Genomic DNA, 24590 nt, shown 5'->3' with positions numbered 1-24590 from the left:
CAATTTTTTTGGAATCTGATTTTTATTATTACGAATAAAGTTGTGTTTTATAATAAATATAGTTTTAGTTATCCATGCATTGCTAGTCATTTTAAGTATCAATAGTAAAAGACTAAATACATGTAGTATTTAATTTCATAGAAATACAGTTACTATAAATGTAAAAATAATAAAATAAAATCAGTATCAAGTAAGTTTAATCCACAAAATATATCAAACTTTTAGGGATACCATATTAATTTTTTTTTAGATTTTGCCGCACTTTTTCGTTATTTTCTTTCATTAGCCAGACTCTATTATACTTGTACAACGTCTATGGTTATTATCTGTCTTTTATGTAGGTATGCTTATCTCAATTCTCAACTGATGTCTATGGTCCCCGTCGCTGTAAATTATGACGTTGACGTAAGCTGTGAAGATTGTTTTGGATTTTTGGATCTCGAGAATACAAGAAGGGAGCTGTGTTAAATTTTGTTCAAAAATCCGAAATATCAATTCGAATCCTTTATAATATTGTTTTAATCTTAGTTATTTTCAAATTTTGTTAAAGTTTTTTGTTAGGATATTACTATATTTTTGTAGAAATCTCTTATTGTGATAAATATAAATTAAACCGTATAGTCATTAGTCAAAGTACGTTGGGCGTAAAAAGAAAATGGCGTGTGCAACTCTTAAAAGGAACTTGGAGTGGGAAGCTCAGCCTGCTAAAAGGCGTAGATGTTCCCCTTTGGCTGCAAGCTCAAGTACAAGTCCTAGTACAAGTGTACGAGTTGAGTCTAAAACCGGAGTATTTGGAGAAACACTTAGTGCATCTGTGAAAATGACTCCAGGTTTGTTTATTTTTGTTAACGTTTTTGGAACTCAACGACTTATTTCTTTCCATGAATGCGTAAGTTTGAGTGTTAGCTTAAAATTATATCTAAGGAATCAGCTGTAATATTATCGATGTTATTATTCATGTTTTTTTTATCGTGAAAGAGTGAGACAGGTAGCAATGACCGTTGGGCGTTTTGCCCGTATTGTTTTTTTATTAAGTGAAAAGTTTGATCTAACAAAGAATGTTTGAAAAAATCTTGCAATGCTTAATATTAAACTGGTTTTCTCAATTATTGCTTTTAGTATTGACACCTAATCGCTTTCAACCTTTATTGTGCATTTTAATTATCAATTCTGTAGTTAAGCCTTGACCATCTTAATTTCTCTGGGTGATTTGTTGTTTAGATTTACTGAATGGACTAGTAACAGCAATAGCTATTTGGCATACTTGTTCAGCAAACCAGCTGAAAGAATTTGTAGTTGTTCTTTGTTGAGAAATTTTAAGAGGCTAGTAATTTCTTAGTACTAGTGTATAAATCATTTAAAATTGCCTTAGTATATAAATATTTTGTCATATTGAACATATTAAGGTTTTAAAGTAACAATATAAGATAATTTCTTTTTGCAAAAGATGCACAAAATGTCTGCCCCTCAGCATTGTGTGACTGTCAGTTTTGTGGTATTTTTTAGTGTCTTATACACTTAGTGATTTACTACTACTAAATACTGTAGAGAATGGTTAATTTAAAAGCAAAGGAAAATAGTAAGGTTAAACATTACTAATTTATACTTTTTAATGGGACCTTGTAAAATTTCTCTGTACTGTTGCAATCATTTTATGGAATGAATTCTTAATAAAACCTTTATAATGAAAGTTTGCTAGAATATATTTCATTTTCTACTATCATTAATACATAACTATTATCATTAGTCTAAAAAAATTTCATGGTTATCTACCTATAATACTTCCAAGTATAATGTTTGTGTGTATTTAATAAAGTGTCATATTTTTTTACCCAAAACAGAAAAGAAGAAATCAATAACTCATTTTCATGGTTGAAATTGTCTCAGTTGTGCTAAATATGATGTAGAATATTGATTTTACAAACTTTTAGGGTTTTACTTTATTAGTTACAGTTTCACCTAAATGTCTTAGCATTAACATTTCAAACCATACTTTGCTTACACAATTGAGAAGTTTTTGTATTATACAAGATTAAAACTCATCTGAATTAACTCTTGAATTTACCATGTTTTCATATTTTTGTGTGGGGTGGTTTTATGTAAAATTTGTGGTAACAACTGTTATTTCAGAGCGTATGGCGCAGGAGATTTACGATGAGATTATTCGCTTACATCGTCGTCGCCAACTGCGTATGGTATCTGGCGCTGCTGCCTGCTCAAGCTCCAGTGGCAGCGAGGGAGATGCTTCTCCACCACATGGATCTGCTCATTCCGAGAAGGGACGCACCATTAAACACAGAGCACTATTCACATTCAAACAAGTAAGTTTATAGCTGTGCTGTACTCAATATTCAAAATATTTTTTAGCGTGACCAATGTTTTATATTGTTCCCTGTAGTATTTTAAGTTTACTAACTCACATCATTGCTTCTTGTGCAGCTATAGTGATTATGGTATCTAATATATTCTCAGTACTCAAGCAATATCTTAATATTGTGAGATATGAAAATTTAACTTTTATTTTCTTGATAACCCACAGGTGCGTATGATTTGCGAGCGCATGCTCCGCGAGCAGGAGGCGGCTCTCCGCGCCGAGTACGAGTCTGCTCTGAGTACTAAGCTTCACGAGCAGTACCAGGCCTTTGTGTGCTTTAACCTGGATCAGGTGAGTACTTTAAGTAAAAATAACAAATATATTAAACGTAACAGAGACCTACGAGTTTCGACTGCTTTTATGTGACAAGATGTGAACTATAATACTATTAAAGAAGTAGGGATTGAATAAACCAAAAATCTAACATCTTTTAAGAAATATGCATCAAGGTACTAAAACTAAACCAAGATTCTGCACAATTAAATTTATGTTTTATAGAACAATAAAGATTTGAACTGTTACATTTAATTGAATCGAGCAAGCTTTTAAAGAGTATGAAGCCCCACAACCTTGCAATCATTGTGTTTGACTGCAACTTATCTTGTAATTTGCAGCAAATCCAAAGCAGTACTATCTTGTCAGACCAAAAAGGTCTTCAAAGTTTATTATGTTGTATGTTCAAAGAAATCTTTCCACTGGCGTTTAATGAAACTGATCAAGGACACACAATGCGCATAGCGAGCATAACGCTTCAAGAAATTTTTAAAGGATACTAAAGGATCTCCATAGCACTGTGGAGTAGAGTTAAATTGAATATGTCGTAACAGGTGCAGAGCCGACCGCCGCCTGCCACGTGCATGCCGCTCGGGATGGACGCCGAACATCACATGCATCAAGATCTTGTGCCCAGCTGTGAGTTATTACTATTATTCTTTTTATCTATGCACAAACAGTCGGTTCACAATACACAAATACTGAAAATATCATAATACCATTATACACACTAGTAATGGTGCCCGCGACTTCGTCTGCCTATGATTAATATTTCGTGTCGTAGAAAAAAGCTTTGACTATTTAAGATAAACATTTCCATCATACATTACGTACATGTGACTCTGGCGGTTTTGGTAACGCACGCCAGAATAGCTTGCAGGTGGTAGATATTATCCCACTTGATATTTTGGACAATTCACGCAATAACTTTATAAATTGTAGCCTATGTGTTATTATGATGTATAAGCTATATTATTGTAAAGTTTCATTAATCCATTCAGAAGTTTTTACATGAAATAGTAACAAACATCCATCCATTCTTACAAACTTTCGCGTTTATAGTATTAATAGGATAAAGTACAGATATTACAAATAAAAAGGAAGTCAATAAATAATAACATTCATCATATCCATATAAATAAAATAAAATTGTAAAACCAGTTTTTATCACCGAGAACCCTTTGCTGCTTACTAAGATTTCTAAGCAGCCTCATGTTTTAAGCTGAGATATGCAGCTTTGTGACAGTCTAAGCAATGTGTGCTACTAGAAACTAAAGTCCTATCCAGATTATCAAAATTGGTTCAGTAGTTTGTGGATATAATACAGGTATCTAATCAATAAAATTAACATCTATTTGAAGTCAGTTTAATTGTTAATTTTTTATGAAATAATTGTAATTTAATTGGAGTCATGGGACTGGTATTTTCAATTAACCAATACTTGTGTACGATAAACATTGTTTATAAAAATATGCAAATAGTTTAAATCAAAAAGCTAAGATTAAAAGATAAAAGCTTTTGTAATCTTTATTTATAAAAATGAAACCCGTTTTCCGTTGTCACGACATAACATGAAAACGGCTTGACCGATTTGTCTGATTCTTTTTTTATAATATTCCTTGAAGTACGAGGATGGTTCTTACGGAGAGAAAAATTAAAAAAATTGAGTGAAAAAGTCTAAAAACAACACTTTTCTATATTCCCATACAAAATATTCGTAATAATATTTAAAGGCAATTTGAACTTTAATACCATATCATAAAGTTCAAGTGTTAGTGGAGGGGTTCCGGGAAGGTAATTTTTTATTTCTTGACATAATGTTTTTGTTGTATTATCAACTTTCTTTTTTTTATCTTACTAGCTAGACCGATGTCCCGAATAGTATAATAAGTATTTAAAAAAAATAAAGAATCGACTGTTAGGCGGTACGATGTTCGCCAGGCCAGCTAGTATATTATAAATATATACCACAATACTTAACTTGAATTGTTATTCCAATTCGACTCTACAAATCGAAAAATACACTTAGAAAGCGTGCCTCTGTAAGTCGAGATTTAAACAGTTTAAGTGTTGAAATCTCGTTATCTCTCATATGTATCTCGAAGTTCTTGTTAAGTCGAGAACTCGAATTTTTTGCATTTCCCTTGACATTCGAGTTTTAAAGAGTCCACTGTATATACATAATGTATTTTTGTTTCAGATCTGTCCTAATAACACGAGCCATTGAGGGCTGCAGTTATATCAAGACAAACATATTTTGGTATATGTGAATATTATGGGTTATCATAACGATAGCCGTTTAAGACTTGTGATTGCTAGCGGAACTCGCCTGCCTTTAACTCGCCATGTCCACAGTATTATCTTCATTTCCTTTAGAAACATTGTCATGATTTATTCAAAAACATCTCTTAATTACTAAGACATTGTTAACTTTGAACATGATTTTCAAGTGTCCTGATGGAAATATATTAAATTTTGATGTTCATATTTGTTGCCATGGCAACGACGTGATTTCATCGTCGCTGGAGGATGATAACCTCGTTTGTCCCGAAAACCAAACATTACAGGAGACGAAAAAATGTTTCATTTCGTCAAATGTTCATTAAAATATTATTGTGTTTTTGTCTATAGTTTTGGATGGTAAAAAGGACTTATTTATTAATTAACATAAATAAGTCCTAAGAATGTACCAGTTAACAAGAGTCTAAGAATAAAAATAACGGTTTTTTGATGCGGTTATCATTCTACAGTGACGATATAAAAATGGTAACAAACACCATACTAACTTTATTCCAAATTTAAATTTTCTGTTAAAGCTGTCTAAATCGGATTAGTCCTCAGCAGCCGAGTTCTGTAGCTAACTTCATGCCACATACATAAATTAGCTTATAATGCTTTAGGTAAGATTTGCTGCGTAATTGTGTTCATAGACTGACGAGCGATAATTTGGATTGTTTAAAACAGTGGTAGACATTTGTTTGCCGATAGCCTTAGTACACAAAATTCACACAGAGTGCCTCGAACCCTTCTCCCTTCATTGTTAGCCATCATTTTTGTTAATTATAGTCTGGCGATAGTTCTGCTGTTGATCCGACTTAATTCAGCCCCGACTCGATTTGTGATTAGTCAATTCTGTTTGAAACACCAGAAGTATCGCCATTACGTCGAAATATAGTTATAGTTCTTAAATTAATTTTTTTTTCGTGAACGACAAATGCGTCGGATGGTCCGTCGCCGGCGCATTGGGATTTCTGAAGATCTATGAAGTTTGGTTCACCTCCTTAACGAAGGCTTTAGATTATTTGACTTAGCTTTATTTATATAAGTTATTCTCGATAATGTAATATGTGAAGATGAAACGCACTACGTTATTGGGCTTCTTTTCTACATTATTGTTTAGTTAGTAACAATTCATTGAATACGAAAAGGATTTAATTTGTTACCAAGCATGTTCAATAAAAATTAGGATAGGTCTTTTTTAAATTGTATTATCCGCTCATTACTAGTAGATTATTGGCGTTTAAGAACTGAAGAAAATAAACTAGCTAAACACCAATAAATTGTTTTTTATTTATCATAACCACTCCTTATAATATTTGTGTATCTAACAAGACAAAAAAAATTAATTTTATGTGTTTGGGTTAAAGTTAATTTAGTTTAAATCTTAGGTAGTAGAAAAATAAGTGATTTTTTAATTGCTTAAGATATTCCATCTTAAATTTAGGATATACAGTTTTTGTATGTTGTATTTCGTGTCTGAATAAACACATCGAAAATAGAGAGTTAGAGACTTGCGATTTCCTTCCCTCATCCAATGCGCGATGCACGACACAATGAACACAAATAAAGTTGCCACCGACATGAGTAACTCAATCTTATCGACTTCGGGGCCGGCGTCATTCGGCAAGCCGGTCTTCCTATTCCTTACTGAGACCAAGATATTTATTCCGAAAGACATCTTTTTCCCTTACTATACTGGTTATAAATTGTAACACAATTTTGTACCACGGGCCGGAATGTGTGTATATGTCCGAGATGACATTTGCTCTCGTCGCCTCTCGATGCTTGAAGGCTCTATACCTATCACGCCGACTGGCTTTCCTCAGCTACCACCAATTATGACGGAAAATCCTTTCACGAGTATTGGCCTGATACAAATGGTTCTTCGATCACGAGAATGTGGAACGGTCACGCTATAGGTCTGAAGATTAGGACAGGATGCATTATTTATTTGTCTCCTATCTATGGCGGCCGATATGTTTTAGACGGATTATTTTGATGTTGTTGCCCTTCGTCTTCGAGGTACGATGTGGAGTGTAGATTAGAGGTTAATAGTTATGATGAAGACGAACAAATATGCATTAGCCGTTAGAAAGTAATACGACTCTTCCTACGTGGAAGAGGAGTAGTAGCTCGATAGACGGGACTCTTCGACCCTGGAGCGCAAGCTGTATATGGGAGACTTCAAATATAGGATTTGAAAAATATTTTATACCTGTATGAATTCTCACCTGGCAAAATATACCAGATAGGTAGTTATATGTTTTTTTCATTCGTACAATTTTGGAAATTCTAGGAGGAATCTAAATACGGGAAAAAAATATTAAAATTTAAGCTCTCTAATTTCAACGTGAAAATTTCGAATTGTTATATTTTTTAAACAATAAAGCAATTTAAAATAATAATTATATTAATTCGCTTATTTATCGACTGCCTATGATTTTTTTAGTTATCTAATGCCGAAAATTATTTACAAATTCATTTGACTTTACTGTGTAGTAAAGTAAAGGTACAAGTAAAGGAAAACGGTCACAGATTAGTGCCTATTCGTTTCTTTAGAGCATTCATAACCGAGAGTGTGCAACACTACTGTGAGTTGTGACATCACTCATAATATTAATTATTATAGTCTTTGAATGTCATTGTGTGAATACAGTGTATTGTGATTTGTGAAAACTGAAAAGGTATACAAAACAAAAATTAGAGATTGAAGATAGTCCTTTCGTTGATAAATCGTTTTTAGATTATTAAGCTTTCGACGTTTTTATTACCATTGATTTTGTTTTATAATTTTGATAGCTTTTATTGAACGATGAGTTTTGATACTACAACCACCAATGGAAACGACAAATCCGAACGCAAATACTATGATCGCACAAAATCAGACGATTTGCAAATATCGAGGACAGATATGAATATGTTGATAATGAATTATTTGGTCACAGGTGAGAATTTTGTTAAGAGAAACCTTTAACCTTGGCTTATTGTTGAACTACTTTACATGAATGCATAATATTAATGTGCATATTTTTTCTTTGTTAAGAGGGGTTTAAAGAAGCTGCTTTGAAGTTTCAACAAGAAGCAGGTCTGCAAGAGCCTGCCCTATGTAGCTCATTAGATGAGAGGATAATGATTAGAGAGGCAGTTCAAGGAGGTCGTATATCAGAAGCCATTGCTTTGGTTAATGCTTTACACCCAGAGCTGCTAGACAATGACCGCTATCTATATTTCCACTTACAGGTACAATAAAAAATTAAAATTGTATGAGAATATAAAATGCACTAAAACACTAAGTTTCACTAAGGTGTTATTTTGTCAAAATCCTATTTTTTATTATACCATATACTGAGAATAACTTACATAAAATGTACCTTGATAATTATCCTGAACAATTTGATAGTTTTGTAATTAAGTATATACCTATTTTTATACATGCTCTGTTGACTTAAAAATAATAATATTTTTAATAATTAACTTCACTATCTTCCATTTATTTTGTATACAAGGTTATCAACTTGTGATTTAATTTTTACAGCAACTGCAGCTTCTGGAACTGATTCGGGCAGGTCGAGCAGAAGAAGCTTTAGCATTTGCTAGTGCAACATTAGCTGAGGCTGGGGCAAATGACCGTAATGCTCTGACTGAACTTGAGCGGTCACTAGCTTTATTAGCATTCCCTGACCCTCATGCTTCTCCCTTTGCCGACTTACTGCTACCATCTCACAGCCAAAAAGTATGATTATATGTTTTAATTCTCACTTATCCAGGTATTCTGTAACTATATAATGACAGACACAGATAGAATGACACACTTATTCATTTATTCAAAGTATATTTGTTACCCTCGGTGTGATATCAAAGAAAAATATAGAAACATAATAACAATTTACGTAATTATGACAACTCACTACACACATGATGACAAATTTGAAATATATTTAATTTGTATAATTAAATGTGTATGTTTTCAGATTGCCAGTGAATTAAATGCAGCAATTCTGAAAATGGAAAACCAAGAATACACAAATCCAAAATTATGCAGTCTTTTAAGAATGATTCTTTGGTCTCAAAGTGAACTGGACAAGCACAATGTTAAATATCCAAAAATGACAGACCTCGCTAATGCTACTATTGAACAACCTAAATGAAATAATAATAAGGATCATCATAATATGTATGTGGATGTAATCAGTGTTATGTTTTTGTATGAATGTTTATTTAAGGTAAATAAAAATTTAGATATTTATTTTAGTTTTCTTTATTTCAAATATGTTTATTTTAATTTGCATGGTTAAATAAAATAAAATATTAATACATCTTGTTAAGAGTTTGTCATAATAGAATGTAACATGGTAGTCTAATACAATAAAAAATCGTTATTTAAAGTTTAAAAATTTAAATTTTCTAGGTTTAACTAATTTATGTCTGATTTTCATGAAGTAGGATTTAAGTTGTTCCATATTAAATTGAATTTTGTAACTAACTATTTGTTTTCTTGTATCAGTAGGGTTCCTGTCCCTAAAGTATAAAGACTTTTATCATGAAAGCCAGTCAAATGACTTTAATCCAAAATTATGACAACCCAAAATGAAAGATATCACAAAATTTGGTTATTAGCAACTAATTCATATTGTCAATAATAAATACTTTTTAATTGAAATGAAAATATTTAAATTTATTTGAAATTCCCATATTCTTGAATAAACCTAAAAAGCTACTTACAACCTAACTTTTTTTCTGTTCAGGGTTGTTTTTTTAAGACTGGTTAATGTATAGTAAAGACTTCCATTTTGATTATATGTCACCAACTGAGAACATAGTCCAATGCTTTGGATATCAGTCCACTTGACCTTTGTGGCACTGGGGCTTGTGACATTGGAGTAGGACAGAGAGATCTTGCTTGAGTTGATTGTCTGTAACAATTGCATTTACATTTAGTTACAATTCAAAAACCTGACATCTTCTAAGATCCGAACCCCTGGATTATTAAAGAGATTATATTTTAAGGAATATTTTAAGTGCACTTTAGTCTCTGACCTTTTAGCATACTTTGAGTTGCAGTACATATTCTTTAATAGACTATTTATTAAGTATGAATTTATTTATGGCCTCATGTTGCTGTGTTTCGTGATAAAAAAGATTCTTAATAGGTGAGGAGCCTTCTAAGCCTGTACTTCTTTACTTTTTGAGGGTAAGGCTTGCTGGTTTGCTTCACTGTATGAGCATGTGTTATGTAATGCACACATAGAATGTTGAGTCCATTAGTGCATAGCCAGGGTTCAAACTAATGACCTCAGGGATGAGAGTTGCAACACTGCTAAATGAACATTAATTTATGTAGTCTATAAAAAAATAGAAATTTCCTCTAAGTACCTTTCTGGGAATGCACCAGGGCTTGGAGCACTTATCCTCGGTGGATCTTTACATTCAACAACTCCCACCATGATACCAGGTAATATTTGTCTCCCATTTAAAGCTAGTGATCTCTCTTTCTCTGCTCTAGTAGCATACCTGATGTGCGCCCAGTTGCCCTGAGTTGGGTATTGCTTATCTGTTAAGGTATCATAATGTATTAATTTCACATTTGTATGTACTTACAATTTTCTTACTTTCATATCTAAAATAATATATTGTAGGGCAAAGACAAAATAATATACTGATTAAGCAAGCTTTAATAAACAAGTCCTGCATTTTAAGCCCAGTACATTAGTAATTCTGGCTGAAATTAAGATACTTATGAGGAAATGCATGGCTTAATCTTACAGATGAGAGCCATACACTAAAGGCTAATCACCATTTTCATTGTAAAGAAAAATAATAAATGAACAAAAACAAAATCTAAGGAGATAATTTTGGCCTTCCAAAACACTATGAAACCAATAAAATATGTTTATTATGGCATATAAGATACAGGTATCACTTATTGTTATTCATTAAAAATCCTACTAACCTAATAACTCACCTAAAATAGCTCCACAATTGCTAAATCTGGCTAGTACAGTATTTGCAGCATTTGGAGGAAAACCAAACACTGTGATCCAATATTCATCTATTTCTTGACATCCATCTTGCCATTGTGACGTCAAAGAATGATTATTTAATGAAGCATTATTTACATTTGAGTTCTGTAGAAATGAATTGTTGTTACCATAACCAACAAAGCTGTGATCTTGAAAAAGTGACTTATTGATTGACGGTTCAGACTTTATAGTATCAAATAGGTCTTCAATAGGAGGTCCACTTGGTTTGGTAGAGAATGAAACATTGGGTGAGGATGGAATGTTTGAAAATACGTGTTGTTGATTATATATTGCTTGTTGGTGCATTAACATACTCTGACGATAAACTTTTTGATCGGGCGTGGAAGTCTGAGATGGACTTGTTGGTGAACCTAAAAAATGGTTAAAACAAGTTAAATATTTAAGAATCATTTCAATTACGAAATTAGAACATAGATAATAAGAAAAGCATACCAAAAGCAAGACTTCTTCCCTTTGTTGGTGATAAGCTGTTCGTTCGAGGTGTAGTTGGGGGATTTATTTCACCTAACAAAAAAGGAGGCAAGTAGCCCACGTTTGGACTTCCTGAAGGAGAATGTGTGGGGCTACCCAAAGCCATAGGTTCCATAGCTAATAGTAAAAGTTTATATAAAAATCCACAATTATCTTGTTTGAAATTTTAAATTCTACGCTCGTTTACCGGACAACTCTAGCAGTTCAAGCATCGACTTCTGACATTTAATTTAAAGCATAAATCCACAGATCCTAGCTAGATAACAGATCAAATATTGCCATTGTAAATATTGTAATTGAGATTTTGCAACAATCCTCACCTATTCACAATGGGAAACGTACAAAAAACTTACTTCTAGATTTACTTACTTATTTACCCACCAACTAATTGCAGAATTACTAATAGCAATATAAAATTTGGATCATAACAATACTATCTGAATACCACAAGTCACGATACCTGCTTGCTACGGAGATTAATCTTTCTGAATGAACAAGGAAGAGAATTTTTGATGGGCCGATAAAACACCACTCATAATAATGAGTAATAACTCATACTGTGTTTTTAGGATAATTTACAAGATTGATTTCGTCGATCTTGTAAATTTTTGTCTAATCTTTGTTATTTGACTAATAAACTAGTAATATTTATTATCTATGAATTTAAGAGCCATATGTCAAAACAAAAATATGAAGATCGAGTTCTCAAATCTCAATAAAAATTAAAAAACTCAAACAATAGAAAATGGATTCTTCAGAAGCGGAGGAGTCTGAAAATTTAAATTTTAAGCATGGTTTTTCTAATTTTAATAATCAAACATCAATCACAAATAGTAAAAATAATATTATACATAAGTTATTTAATAGAGAGGTACGTTAAAATTACTATCATGTTTAGTGTTCTAGAATTTTGTTTTCATCTTAATTTGTAAGTGATATTTACTTTAAAATACACTTTAAGCACAATAAAATTCTTCTGTAACTATGAAAAGATTCTAACCGTTAAAATACTGTTTTATTACAAGTCTCATTTATTTTTTAGGTATATGGTAGTACATCTAAAAAGTCGAATGAAAGACATCGTAAGGTATTAGACAGGATACCAGCGCGCCTGCGGTTCTGTCTGATGGACATTGTTCCTATAGAATGTTTAAGAAACCACATATTCATGGGATTTTCGCAATGTGGACAGTTCCTTCTTAGTTTCACGTTTAGCAGTAGAACACGAGGATTTGAAGAGAGTACCAAGTACACGTAAGTTTTTAAAACACAAATATACTTCTATGTTCAGCAGTTATTATCAGCAGCAGTTTTGAGAAGAGAAGTAAATATGTTTAGTGACTTAGGACTTCACTTGATCCATTGTTTTTAAGTATTACTATTGGTAATGATATCATAATTTAACTGTTTTGTTTGTATAAACAGATTACATTTCCTCTCATGGGTGCCTGGGAAGTTAGTGAAGCCAGTACATAGTGTGCCTCTTTTTGGAGACGAATGTGTGGACAGCAACATCACAATATCTATGGCTCAGTGGAGGCATAATACTAGTGTTTTAGTTGTCTATGGCATTGCGTAAGTTTTCTAATTTTCCTTTTTCTAAAATTCTAGATTTAGATAGTATTCTAGATCCTAGATAAAGAAAACCCCCATTTTACATTTTAGTGTTTCTTACAATATAAGCATGTTATCAGTTGTCTTTAAAGTGGAAAATGCAGTGTTTTATTGGGCATCAATCACAAGATGTTATACATATAAGTTACCATCTAAACCACACCAACTTTAAAGGGTCAAAAGAAAATTTAAACTGAAATAAATCATTATTAATTAATATTATTCTTACAGGAAACATGATTTATGTTCTGATAGATCCTACCTCAGTGTTATTGGAGTACCTCAATTAGGATGTAGGAAATGTTCATCTATGTCTAAAGAAGGTAAAGTAGATTTATATTTTCTTCCTTTTAGATCAAAAAATTATTGCCTGAGCAATCTTGCCTTCTGTAAAAATTAAGCAGCTATCATCAGTGTTTGATAGGCTTTAGATTAAACAACTGAACTAAATATATTTTGTTATTAAGATTGACACAATTTGGCTTCTCTTATGAAACTATAAATTTAGCCACTTGCCACATATTTAAATTCCATAATAAAATTTGAAATAAAAGTATAATTAAAATATACATACAGGCAAATGCAAGTTTGAATGTTTATACCTAAACCAAACTAGAATTTCCTTATTAAATATGTATGCAGACTATAAAACAAAATTATTAAATTATTATTGTATGTTTATAGGTATTTAATTAAATATGTAAAATAAAAGAACAATTATTACAGATGACCTCAGCTGGGGTCAACGTTGCTTAGAACACAACTTTGCCATTCACACAAAATTCTTTTGCACATCGGATAGTAATATATATGAACCAGTAGTACACCTAGCATATTCAAATCAAATTGTGATATACACAGACTTTATACATGTTCTAGAAATAGACTTTGTTAAGCCGGACCATGATAAAATAGATAACCTTGAAGAGAGAGTTGCTGTAGATAGAGAAGAAAATAGTTTGGTGGATAGTAATCCTGCTACACCACCTTCTGATTTTTCTGCTCCGTTCCTCTCTCCGAAATACCAGACCAACGTAGTGCAGAATATACTGGCAGATTTTTCCGACTTAGAAATGGAGCCAAATCAAATATCACGGCCGGTTTATCTACCTGATATGATGGGCCAAGAACTTTGCATACAAGCATCTTCAATATCACACTATCTAATGGAGGAATGGGAGGGACCCTCACCATCTATCAGGACCTTAATAAGCCCCCCATTACGGTCCCCAAGAAGGAACCCAGCCGAGAGTATGTCCAGGTTTAACGAGTCTCATAGAGTTATAGCTGATAAGGCATATGAATTTGTAGAAGATACAGAAAAGTGCGAGAAACTTAGTATGTTTAGGAAACGACGGCTAGCAGATAAGAAATATGAATTTTCAGAGGATAACAACGAGAATATCATTCCGTTTAGAGTTTTAAGAAGTAATAGAAAGTATTTCACTGGTTCAACGAGTAAGATTAGGAGGGCAAAGTCGCCATCAGTGGAAAGTGTGGTGTTAAGGGCTCACAACCAAATCAGTAGACCGCCATCTCCAACGACAAGTACAGATCTAAAGAATCCCAATATATTGATGGAATCTGACAGAAATAGTGAATCGGAGTATAGAGTCACCGAGATGTTGGACGATGGTTCTCTGAAAACAGTGTCTGTGCATGATAATACCTCAAAGACATTATCGGACTGCCCAGTTAGTGCTCAAGATCCATATTTAGTGCATTCAGGGAATTCTAAGTGTAGTAAACTGTTTACGCGGTATTTTGTTGAAAGTGACGATGAGATAACTTCAATTTTAACGGATTCTGATGGTAAGGATTTTTTCTATAATTTTTCGAAATTAATTTATTAATAGCAATACTAAAGTCTATGGGTCCATGAAGTGGTAGGTGATATTTACTTTTACCATTTTGCAGTTACATGTTTAAAGAGTTTGGTAAAGGAAAAATCGAAAATAGAGCTAAAATCTTTATATTTCTACAACTTGATACATTAGTAGTTTTTTAGTCAGGAACACGGCATATCTTATCTAATCTAATATGGAAACGTATAGAAGCAGACACAGAAATGTGTCTCCGTCTACAACCTTTAGAGAGCCCCAGATTTCTGTCGTAAAAGAGTGAACCAATTCTTAAAAAGCCGGCAACGCATTTGCGAGCCTTCTGGCAATGTGAGTGTCCATGGGCGGTGGTAATACTTAATATCAGGGTGCCTCTTTTCCGTGTTAAATAAAAAAAAGCTGATCTACCTACGTTTTTCGGTCTAATTCATTTAAATGCATAACGTTCCTCACGATGTTTTCGCGCACACCTCAACTCTTACATAAACTGAATTATTAGATCCTTATATTTCCAGACGATTGTATATCCGGGTACCACGTAGCGTTACCGCTGACGGGCCATGGAGCCAGCTATACCCCCCTACAGGCCATCAGCTCTGGGGCATGGGACAGATTAAAAAGCAGTTCACCCCCTGCCTTACCACCACTCACCTTGAGGGCGCAACAAAGGTAAGTTCAAAAATTTCATTTTAAGTATGTCTGTATGAACGCGGTTTACTTAAAAACTACCTTATTTTTGATAGTCTGATGAAGCTTTAGTTATAGTTTTATGTAAATTATCTGACAATTTATTATATTACTTAATTACGTAGGTGGAAACTAATATTTAGAAAAAAATATATTCAAAATCGTTTGTACTGAAGTTTTAAAACTAAATTCCTTTCCGCTGAACCGCTAAATATGCGGTATCTCGAAATATTTAGACTTTGTTACTCGAACAAAATGTTATTTCCCTACGAAGTATTGATAATACATATTTATACTTTAAAACTCGAATTTCAAAAAGGAGACTCCGTAAGTCGTAGTACAGTTTACTTCATTAATATAAAATTCGTTTTAATATGTAAAAAATATATACTACAAAACTTAAGTTGAATTGCTATTCAAATTCGACATTACAAATCGAAAAATACACTTAAAAAATCGCTCTGTACGTCGATATTTCAGCATTATCTTACGTATCTCGAAGTTCTTGTTAAGTCGAAAACTCGTTAACTCGATTTTTTTTTGCATTTCCCTTGACAATCGAGTTATAGAGATTCCACTGTATTTGTATTTAATTACTCAAATCTTGCAGATCGTTGGACACCGAGTTACTTTGCAACGAAGTATGCGGTAGACTATGTAAGATCTCGGGCAAGAAGTTCATATACTGCTTCGATTGGGGCTGTCATGTGATTGACGTGTGCCAATCTAGTGGCTGTCTTTCTGGGGTGAGTACCACTCGGTCAGCAGAGTTACTCTATAATCTCAATTGACTATATTTTATATCGTTAAAACAGACTTACGTATAAAAATATTAAAAAGCCATCCCTATAATGTGAAAATATTCGGTTAGAATTAAAACAAAATATCGATTGCAATAGAAAGGATTACATACAACTTTCACACTCCGAATTCCCGTTACTAAGGTTTTAAAAAGGAATTATTGTTATTAGGGCCTGTAAAAAGTCAATCGTGTGTTTGTTTATTAGAAGATGTTAAACGGATGTACAGTCACATCGATATATCTGCGAACCTGGCTTAATGACGTCATACAAACTGGAGAGATAGCAAAAAAATTGAAGATGTAAAAATAAAAAATATTTTATTTGTGTACTTATTTTTATTGATACTCGTACCTACTTGAAATTTACAAAAACTTATTATTTACATTATTTAAAGCAGAAACGCAGAATTATTTAAAGAAGCGCATTCCAGCGAGGTTCGCAGATATTTCCGACGGCTTGTATGTGATATTGGTGGAAATTATTGAGATGATCCATTTAATTTATACTGGTATTATAGCCGCACCAACAAGGCACACATAAGAAAAGTAACACACACTATAACTAATGTGTGGCCTACAATTTATTTATTCACAAAAATTGTGAATATACTATCCTTAAAGTGCGAAGCCAATACGATAATGTCGGATTAAAAATTAAATACATAGGATAATTGGTGCGGATAGCTCACAAATAATGCTTATTTTACTTAGATTTTTGAATCTGTTTCATGTTCATTGTCAATCTAATAGCAAGTAGGTGATCAGCCTCCTGTGCCTGACACACCATATACGTTTTGGTCAAAGGCAAGCCGGGTTCCTCACGATGTTTTCCTTCACCGTTTGAGCGAATGTTAAATGCGCACATAGATAAAACAAAAGTTACGAAAAAAAACAAAAGAGCCTCGTGTTACTAGAAAGTCCTTCCTATAATCGGATTCCAGATCGTACAGGCCATCCATCTATCCATAACATTCATAGGAATTATTCTAAGTTGCTTATTACTTAAATGTTATTTACCTTTTTATTAATTTTACTATACACAAGACTTCATTACGTACACTGGTAACTTTTTTTTTGTCTACAAGTATTTATTACATTCCTGTTCATATATTTTATGACTGAGGCGCAAACTAGCTGCTGTGCTCTCTGGCAGAATGACCAGCGCTGTGGGAACATTCTGCTCCTCAGCATAATGCTGAGCCAGGGCCAATTACACACGCATTACACATTTCAAACGAACCGAATGGGAAAAGGGATTTTTTTTATTGTTTTTGATGTTCTATTTTTTATTTTTTCTCTTTAATTATTATTATTTTGTGTGTTTATGTGTGTTGTTTGTAATTAAGTCTAGTTCTATTATAGCTTTGCGCCATGTGGTTGTGGGCGAGTGACCCGCGCGAAAGGGGCGAAGAGGACGAGGGCTGGTGCGAGGCCTGTAAGGATGCCGCAGGGGGTTGCGTCATGCATCGCAGGCAGTACACTGCTGAGGTACTATCGCCAACATATAAAGGCCGATTTACATTATCTTAGTGTTTAGGAGAGTGCTTTATTACAACTTGAAAGGCAAGTTCTTTAGCGTAGCGTTTACTAAAGCAAGTAGCGTTTACATGTTTCAACTAAAGTACTATCCTAAAGCACTCTCCTAAACACTAATGATAATGTAAATCGGCCTTTAGTAAAAGCATGGTCCATTATTGTCTAGTTCAGTTTTTGAAGTTATACTTCTTTAGGCGCGTTATGAAAAATTGATGAGAGTGAAATTTTACGATGCGCGCGCAACGTGACACAAAATTAACAGAATGAAGTTGCCCACGGAAGATGCTACGGCATTGGACATAATTTAAAAACAACATTCGAATAATAATAGAATTTATGTTACACTTAAATGTAAGAGAATAATAATATTTATTTATTAAATTTTTCAAATGTAAACTGAACTTTATTGACTATAGTGACTCCTTTTCCAGTCTTTGATTACTTAATTGTAATTAATTATTTGCATGCAATCAAAAACTATTTTTAATAATGCCAAAGAAGTATAACTTCTTACGTGCATACATAAGTACACGCACCCTTTTTATTTTTATAGAATTTGTTAGAAAATAAGGTGTAAAAACTTGCTGTAGCAATCCCGATTCTACTAAAGTTCTTTATTGATGAATTTAAATCTAACTTCCGTCGCTTATAAAAGAAGACGATAGTTTGTAAGAAACCAGCAGGGTTCAACAGATTTCTGTATCTGTTTCGAGATCTTTTTCCAATAGGCCTCCTTTCCTATATATGATAAATGCCTTGGGGTAATTTTTTTCTTAAGAAAAAAATTTTTTGTCGAACGCCGTAGAATACAAACAAGTGTTAAATGCGTACGTACACAGTCTATTGTCAAATCTACGACGGGATGATAGTCGCACGCTCGAGACACTATAGTCGTATTTTTAATTAGACGAAGTCAACTGACGTTTACGGTGTTGTCGGTTTTTAATTAAATAAAAATAGTGTTGTGACAAAGTAAAAATCCCTGAATTAATGATCGGTGATGGCACTAGTCGCCGCGCCGCGCTTTGTAATAAGCCGTCAAAAAACTGATTGTAGTTACATAGTACTAGTACCTAACTTATATCAGAGCACTTTTATACAATTTTCAAATAGAAATAATATTCTTTTATAGTTTGAAATGATTAACTATTCACACTCATTGTTCATTCATCTGATTGAACAAGAACTGAACGCAGCACTATTACTTTAAGGGTCGATTAGACCAAACTTCAATTTATACACGAGTAACTATACCGAGAATAATCTATTCCATGATTTTAATCTCGAGTAAATCCATAGTCGTTTGTCCACGTAATCGATAGTATAATTGTGCTTGGAATAACAATACGCGAATAGCAAGAGAATGGTGAACGAAAATAAAACTCGGCAAATAAATGTTGTTCCACAACGGGACAGTGTAAGAGCATACATCATGTCAACTCGATTTTGCCGTATTATAGTGTGAAAAAGTAGCTTTTAACAGGTGTCAAACGACAACAAAAAGTTTTTATTTCTTGTGTGTTTGAGGCTTTCGTCTAAAAAGGAACTTCTGTTGAGCCCAGTTGAATTTCATTCTAATATTATAGAAAATAAAAAATCTAAAAACAAATAAATAAATAATACATTGTTTAAACGTTTCATTATACAATGCTAGACTATTAATTTAGTGCGTTGCGTTGACTTGAAATTAAAACACAGAATACATATTTGTGAAATGACAGAAATCAGCTGATTGGACTGACTGACGCCATTAAATTATTCTAGGAATAGCTGTTATTCCGTGCGAAACGGCGGTATAGTAGCAATTCCCGAATAAGCCCACTATTCTTAGAATTTGTAGTTGGTAAAACGTAAAATTGATTTACTCTCGATTAACTGACGATTTATTCTAAGATTAAGATTTACTCTTGTTTGGTCGAATCGACCCTAAATATGGCAACATTATTTTACAAAGTGACATTAGCTACTGTCAGTTGGCTTCGTCTAATTAAAAATACGACTATAGGACTACAGGTCTGTATTCACTTTGATTACTAATCACTTGCACTCGCACTTATCAAAGTGAATACAGGCTTTACTGCGTAATATTTATCTCTTAGGCCGTTCATCGGGAAATAATAACTATATGCTCATAGATAATAAAAATAAAACGTAGATTGATGCAAACAAGTTTAAGTTAATTTTCAAGATTGTATTTAAGATAATTAGAGTACAATTTTAGGTTCCAACACCCGACATTTGCGTTGTTTTTACGCTTATCTTAATTAACACTACTAAAATCGAGCCCGTGTTTGTTTGTTCATATTTAATGATAAAATCACAAGATTCGCTTAGAAAAAATTAACTTTACGAACTAAAAAAAAATTTAAACGTAGACATGCATTTTATGTGATAAGAATAGGACGGAACTTATGGTTGTACTTTTGTCTCTACTCGCATTCTCGTACATTGCGATTATGGTAATTCTTAATAGAGATAAGAGAGTCGAGAGAATATTATGAAGTTAAATTAATTTCAGTGCCTATTCACATACAACCTGGTGAGTGGCGAATATCTGACTGAGAAAGTGGCCATGACAGAAGATAACAGCCAGGAAGGTTGTCGAGGTACGATTAACCTATTTCTATAAAGAGGTTATATAATTCGATTTTAGCTTAATAGTTTTATCAATTAAAAATAAATTAGAAAAAGAATTCATTACAAGGCCGGCAACGCATTTGCGATTCTGGAGAGGCTCCGATTTACCCCATGGTCTATAAAAAATACATTATAACCAGTGTGTGTAACGTCAATTTTCAATTCTGACACATACTAATGTATAAGTTAACGATTATCTAGTCGATAAAAGGGCCTGGGACTAGTGCTAGATAGGCTACCTCTAATTAATTTGCGATATTTGTTTTAAAATAAGTGTTGTTTGATGATTTGCTATTTTAAAAGAGTACCGAGAGTTTTTTACGCCGGCTTTTTCTCTCGGCCTACACCCTCTGTCTTCTTTGCTGATGAGTAGGGATTAATAATTTAATGAAGTGGAATAAGTGATACATGTATCTTATGTTCCATAATAAACATATTTTATTTTTTATTTATTTTATTGAAGGTAGAACTTAAAAATGTATTAAAAACTCTCTGTAATCCCCAGTATCGGGCGCGGTGCGCGCTCGTGAACTTGCAAAGGAACTTGGACCGATAAATTTCCCACCTCATGAGAACCGGCTTCTTTCGACGCTTACTGGTAAATATATATGTATTTTGTTTCAATTAAAAGTACATACTTGTTTTTAGGGCACATTTAAAAGAGATATTTATTTTCCATTTAAAATAAAGTTCACTTATACGAAAGTTGATAATAATGCTAAAGTATAGTAAAGGCTGGCTTGCAGTCAGACGTAAGTCATATAATTTAAAAAAACATTTCTAAATCTATACTAATATTGTAAAGGGAAAAGATTCATGTTTATAATGAAAAAAACCTGATTATATCATTACAATGCTACATTGTCTAGACATAAGATATATTTAATTCCAAAGCAATTTAAACGATAAGAGCGCGGTCACACGATGCGGTAATGGTGCGGTCCGCGCCGGAGCGGTGCCGCAACGTCATCCTACATACAAATTACTATACCATGTCACACCGGAGTTGTGACCTGCGAGACGAGGCGGGGAGGGGTAAAATATATTGCCACACCGCAACGCCCGTATGGTACCCCTATAGCTCGAGTAATTGCGGTACGGCGCCGCACCGCACCGTTACCGCATCGTGTGGCCGCGCTCTAACATTGAAAATCAACTACATATCTGATTGCACTCTTTTAAGTAATCTTTCGTCTCTTTTTGTCACATTGTGTTTACGCTGTGATGAAAAGAGAGGCGAGTACGGGGTTATATTTGTACATACAGAACATATTTACCATAGATTGGTTATCCTATAATATTAGAAATGTCTTTATTTATACAACAATTCTAGGCAACAAATCCCTCAGGAGATTAACAGATTTTGACAATTGTGTGGAAATAACGAAAAACCACGATGACAGCTCGGAATCGGAATCCTCTTCAGACGAAATCTCTCCCTCTGATGACGAAGACTGAACTTAGTGTTTAGGAACATTCAAATTGTATTGTATTTTTTACCGATTTTTATGTTTTGACTATGAGTTTGACATTGACACAAAGGAGCCAAACAGTAAATGAAAAACAATATACATTATGGGTATATAATTTCATTAATTACTAGAAATAGGAAAACGTATGGTTTTTATCCGGTAGAAGAGTCATTGTTATGAATTTGTTCTTTTGTTTTATTAATGTCATACTTTTTGCATCATAGATCTCTTTAGTGTCTAGTTCTGTATAATAAATAAATACCAGATGTGTTTAGAAATATAAAACGATAAATCAGAAATGATTACCGTTTTCTCATCCATTTTGTTTGTGGTATACTCAGAAATAAATACTTCTTGAAAACGTTTATTTTTGAAGTCTCTTAGTAATTACGTGAAATTTTTAATTAATTTTAATTACATTGGTATGTAATGTGATGAAAATTGGTGTATGTAATAAATAATTATATCACTAATTTTAGATAAAAGGAAATATGAAGGATATTGACAACAAACCCAACATTGTCGTTGGAAATGTTTACACACATATCTATAAGTATGATATCCTAAACACGATATCTTTATCTTTATTCAACGTTACCTTAAAGAAAGAGACGACATATCTAAATTTAAACAACTTATACCACATTCTAAATGTAAACAAAATATTTGTTTAATCTGTCAAATTGACATATTAATATTACACTTTCTTTCTGAGCATTTTATGGCACTTTTTGCCGCGCCATGTTAATCCTTTGAAGTATTTCCGAACCATTTGACATAGGTTTTCTTTTTTTAAAAAGTGCTTAGCAACTCTTTCAGATTGACAATGCACTCGAGAGACTTCTGGCGTTGTTCATGGGCGGTATCACTTAACATCACATCAACTGAGCCTCCTGACCGTTTGCCCTCTGTTCTATAAATAATACCACCATAAACAAGCTTAAATCATTTAGTATTCGGACCTTAGTTGGCTGTGACTTCTAACAAATTGTAAAACAGGACTCGAATGATATTTTTTTAAACTGGATAACTTGCTCTCAAAATAAGACTGATATAACATAAAGCAATAAATACGTCATAACAATTCATCCGTATTCAACGTAGTAATAATGAGAAAATCTTGAGGATACTGTTTATGAAAACAATTTCACTAAACCTTATCAAAATTTCAAGATAATATAACAAATTTAATAGACATATTTGATTTAATGACTAAAAATAATATTTAAAAAATTTTGTTGTATGATGTTCTACTTTTGATTAAACAGCTCTCATGCACTATATTGGATTTATAAGTAAAATAATAATGCTCAGTGCGTTTATTATTTGAAAGGGTGATAACCTTAGTTCGCATAATACATTTATCACAAAGTTATAAATTAGTGTTTTAAAAATTAATTATATACAGCATATAACATCACAAATATTGCTAGAAATGCAAATTTAATAACAGTTTATAAATAAGTACAAGAAATAATACGCTTGCTTAATAGTAATATAAAATCTCTGAAAATGTTATTGCCATACAATTTAATTTATAGCAATGCTCTTAGTATTAAAATGGTATTATAAGATTTTGACTTTCAGATATTTTGTCAAATAAAACCCAAGTTATACCGTATATTAGCAATATTTAGAGTGTAAATGGACAACGAAAATCTTACCTGATAGTAAACTTCTCGTATATTTTTGTCCTTGCCCGCATAAATATACTTTAAACACCAAGTTGCCATATATAAGAATTTGACCCTTATCACTCTAGGGCCTAGGCCGTTAAATAACATCACTAAAAGGTTTTTCTATTATAGATTTAAAGTATGTTTATAAAGTGGTAAATATGAATTTTGTTTACATTGATGTCAGACAATTAAAATGTATTAAACAATTTGATGTAAAAATGTTTTGTAAAGAAACAATAAAGGTTGTGTGTTTTGATACTGGTTATGTGTTTAATGATAGTAAGTTGTAAATAGCCTTGATCATCTACAATTTTGAGGTTCTTACTAGTCATTTAAAAAAGAAATATTGAAATTAACTCTTAATGCCAAAGCAACTAGCAGTTCAATGATGTTTTTGTGTACTTTTTTCAAATTAATATGAGGAATAAGTGAGTTTGTGGCTGTGGCTATGCAAAGCCTTTTAACATACCTATTGTAGACTCCTAAACTTATGTCATAAAAGTTTATTAACATACACCATTTTGTAGTAATGTGTCTGCTCCAGTGACACCTGGGTTCTCTATTGATAATCCTAATCATAATTACCGTGAACTGTATTTAACTGGCATATTTTTAATTTGCTAATTCTATAAGAAACAAGTCACAATTTTGTAGATGATCTAAATGTATGGAATTTAATTATTAAAATCTACTCAGCAATCCCTCAATGGATTAAGATATTGCATTTAATATTATTATGTAGTCGCAATATAAAATTGACTTGCCATTGATTGTATAAATAGTAATTGTAATAAATATTGAAATTATTTTAAGTTGTATTATTTGAAAATACAAAGTCCTTAATGTTTTTAATACGGTTTTAATAACTAAAATCTTACATAAT

The 24590-nt window shown here is 32.6% G+C and overlaps 4 protein-coding genes across 4 annotated transcripts; 3 read left to right on the top strand and 1 right to left on the bottom strand.

The window, feature by feature from the left end:
* Positions 1-400: 400 nt before the first annotated feature.
* LOC125060245 (akirin-like) lies at positions 401-6207 on the top strand. Its single transcript, XM_047665040.1, has 5 exons — positions 401-830; positions 2131-2321; positions 2540-2665; positions 3202-3286; positions 4848-6207. The coding sequence occupies exons 1-5, from the start codon at positions 656-658 to the stop codon at positions 4856-4858; spliced, it is 588 nt and encodes a 195-aa protein (XP_047520996.1). The 5' UTR covers positions 401-655; the 3' UTR covers positions 4859-6207.
* A 1290-nt stretch (positions 6208-7497) lies between these two features.
* On the top strand, positions 7498-9173 carry LOC125060309 (glucose-induced degradation protein 8 homolog). The gene is made up of 5 exons (XM_047665160.1): positions 7498-7611; positions 7727-7872; positions 7971-8167; positions 8463-8660; positions 8899-9173. The coding sequence occupies exons 2-5, from the start codon at positions 7740-7742 to the stop codon at positions 9073-9075; spliced, it is 705 nt and encodes a 234-aa protein (XP_047521116.1). The 5' UTR covers positions 7498-7611; positions 7727-7739; the 3' UTR covers positions 9076-9173.
* Positions 9174-9318: 145 nt separating this feature from the next.
* On the bottom strand, positions 9319-11676 carry LOC125060308 (nucleoporin Nup35). The gene is made up of 4 exons (XM_047665159.1): positions 11401-11676; positions 10890-11318; positions 10301-10478; positions 9319-9840 (listed from the first exon to the last, which is right to left on the bottom strand). Exons 1-4 carry the CDS (start codon positions 11552-11554, stop codon positions 9729-9731), a joined length of 873 nt encoding a protein of 290 aa, XP_047521115.1. The 5' UTR covers positions 11555-11676; the 3' UTR covers positions 9319-9728.
* A 445-nt stretch (positions 11677-12121) lies between these two features.
* Positions 12122-24514, top strand: LOC125060233. The gene is made up of 11 exons (XM_047665028.1): positions 12122-12310; positions 12482-12693; positions 12865-13014; positions 13285-13376; positions 13780-14865; positions 15410-15563; positions 16192-16327; positions 17746-17871; positions 20438-20525; positions 21062-21154; positions 21890-24514. Exons 1-11 carry the CDS (start codon positions 12185-12187, stop codon positions 22012-22014), a joined length of 2388 nt encoding a protein of 795 aa, XP_047520984.1. The 5' UTR covers positions 12122-12184; the 3' UTR covers positions 22015-24514.
* The last annotated feature ends 76 nt before the right edge of the window (positions 24515-24590 follow it).

The sequence above is a fragment of the Pieris napi genome, chromosome 21, assembly GCF_905475465.1.
Source record: "Pieris napi chromosome 21, ilPieNapi1.2, whole genome shotgun sequence".
NCBI lineage: Eukaryota > Metazoa > Arthropoda > Insecta > Lepidoptera > Pieridae > Pieris > Pieris napi.
This window is presented reverse-complemented; position numbering and strand designations above follow the sequence as displayed.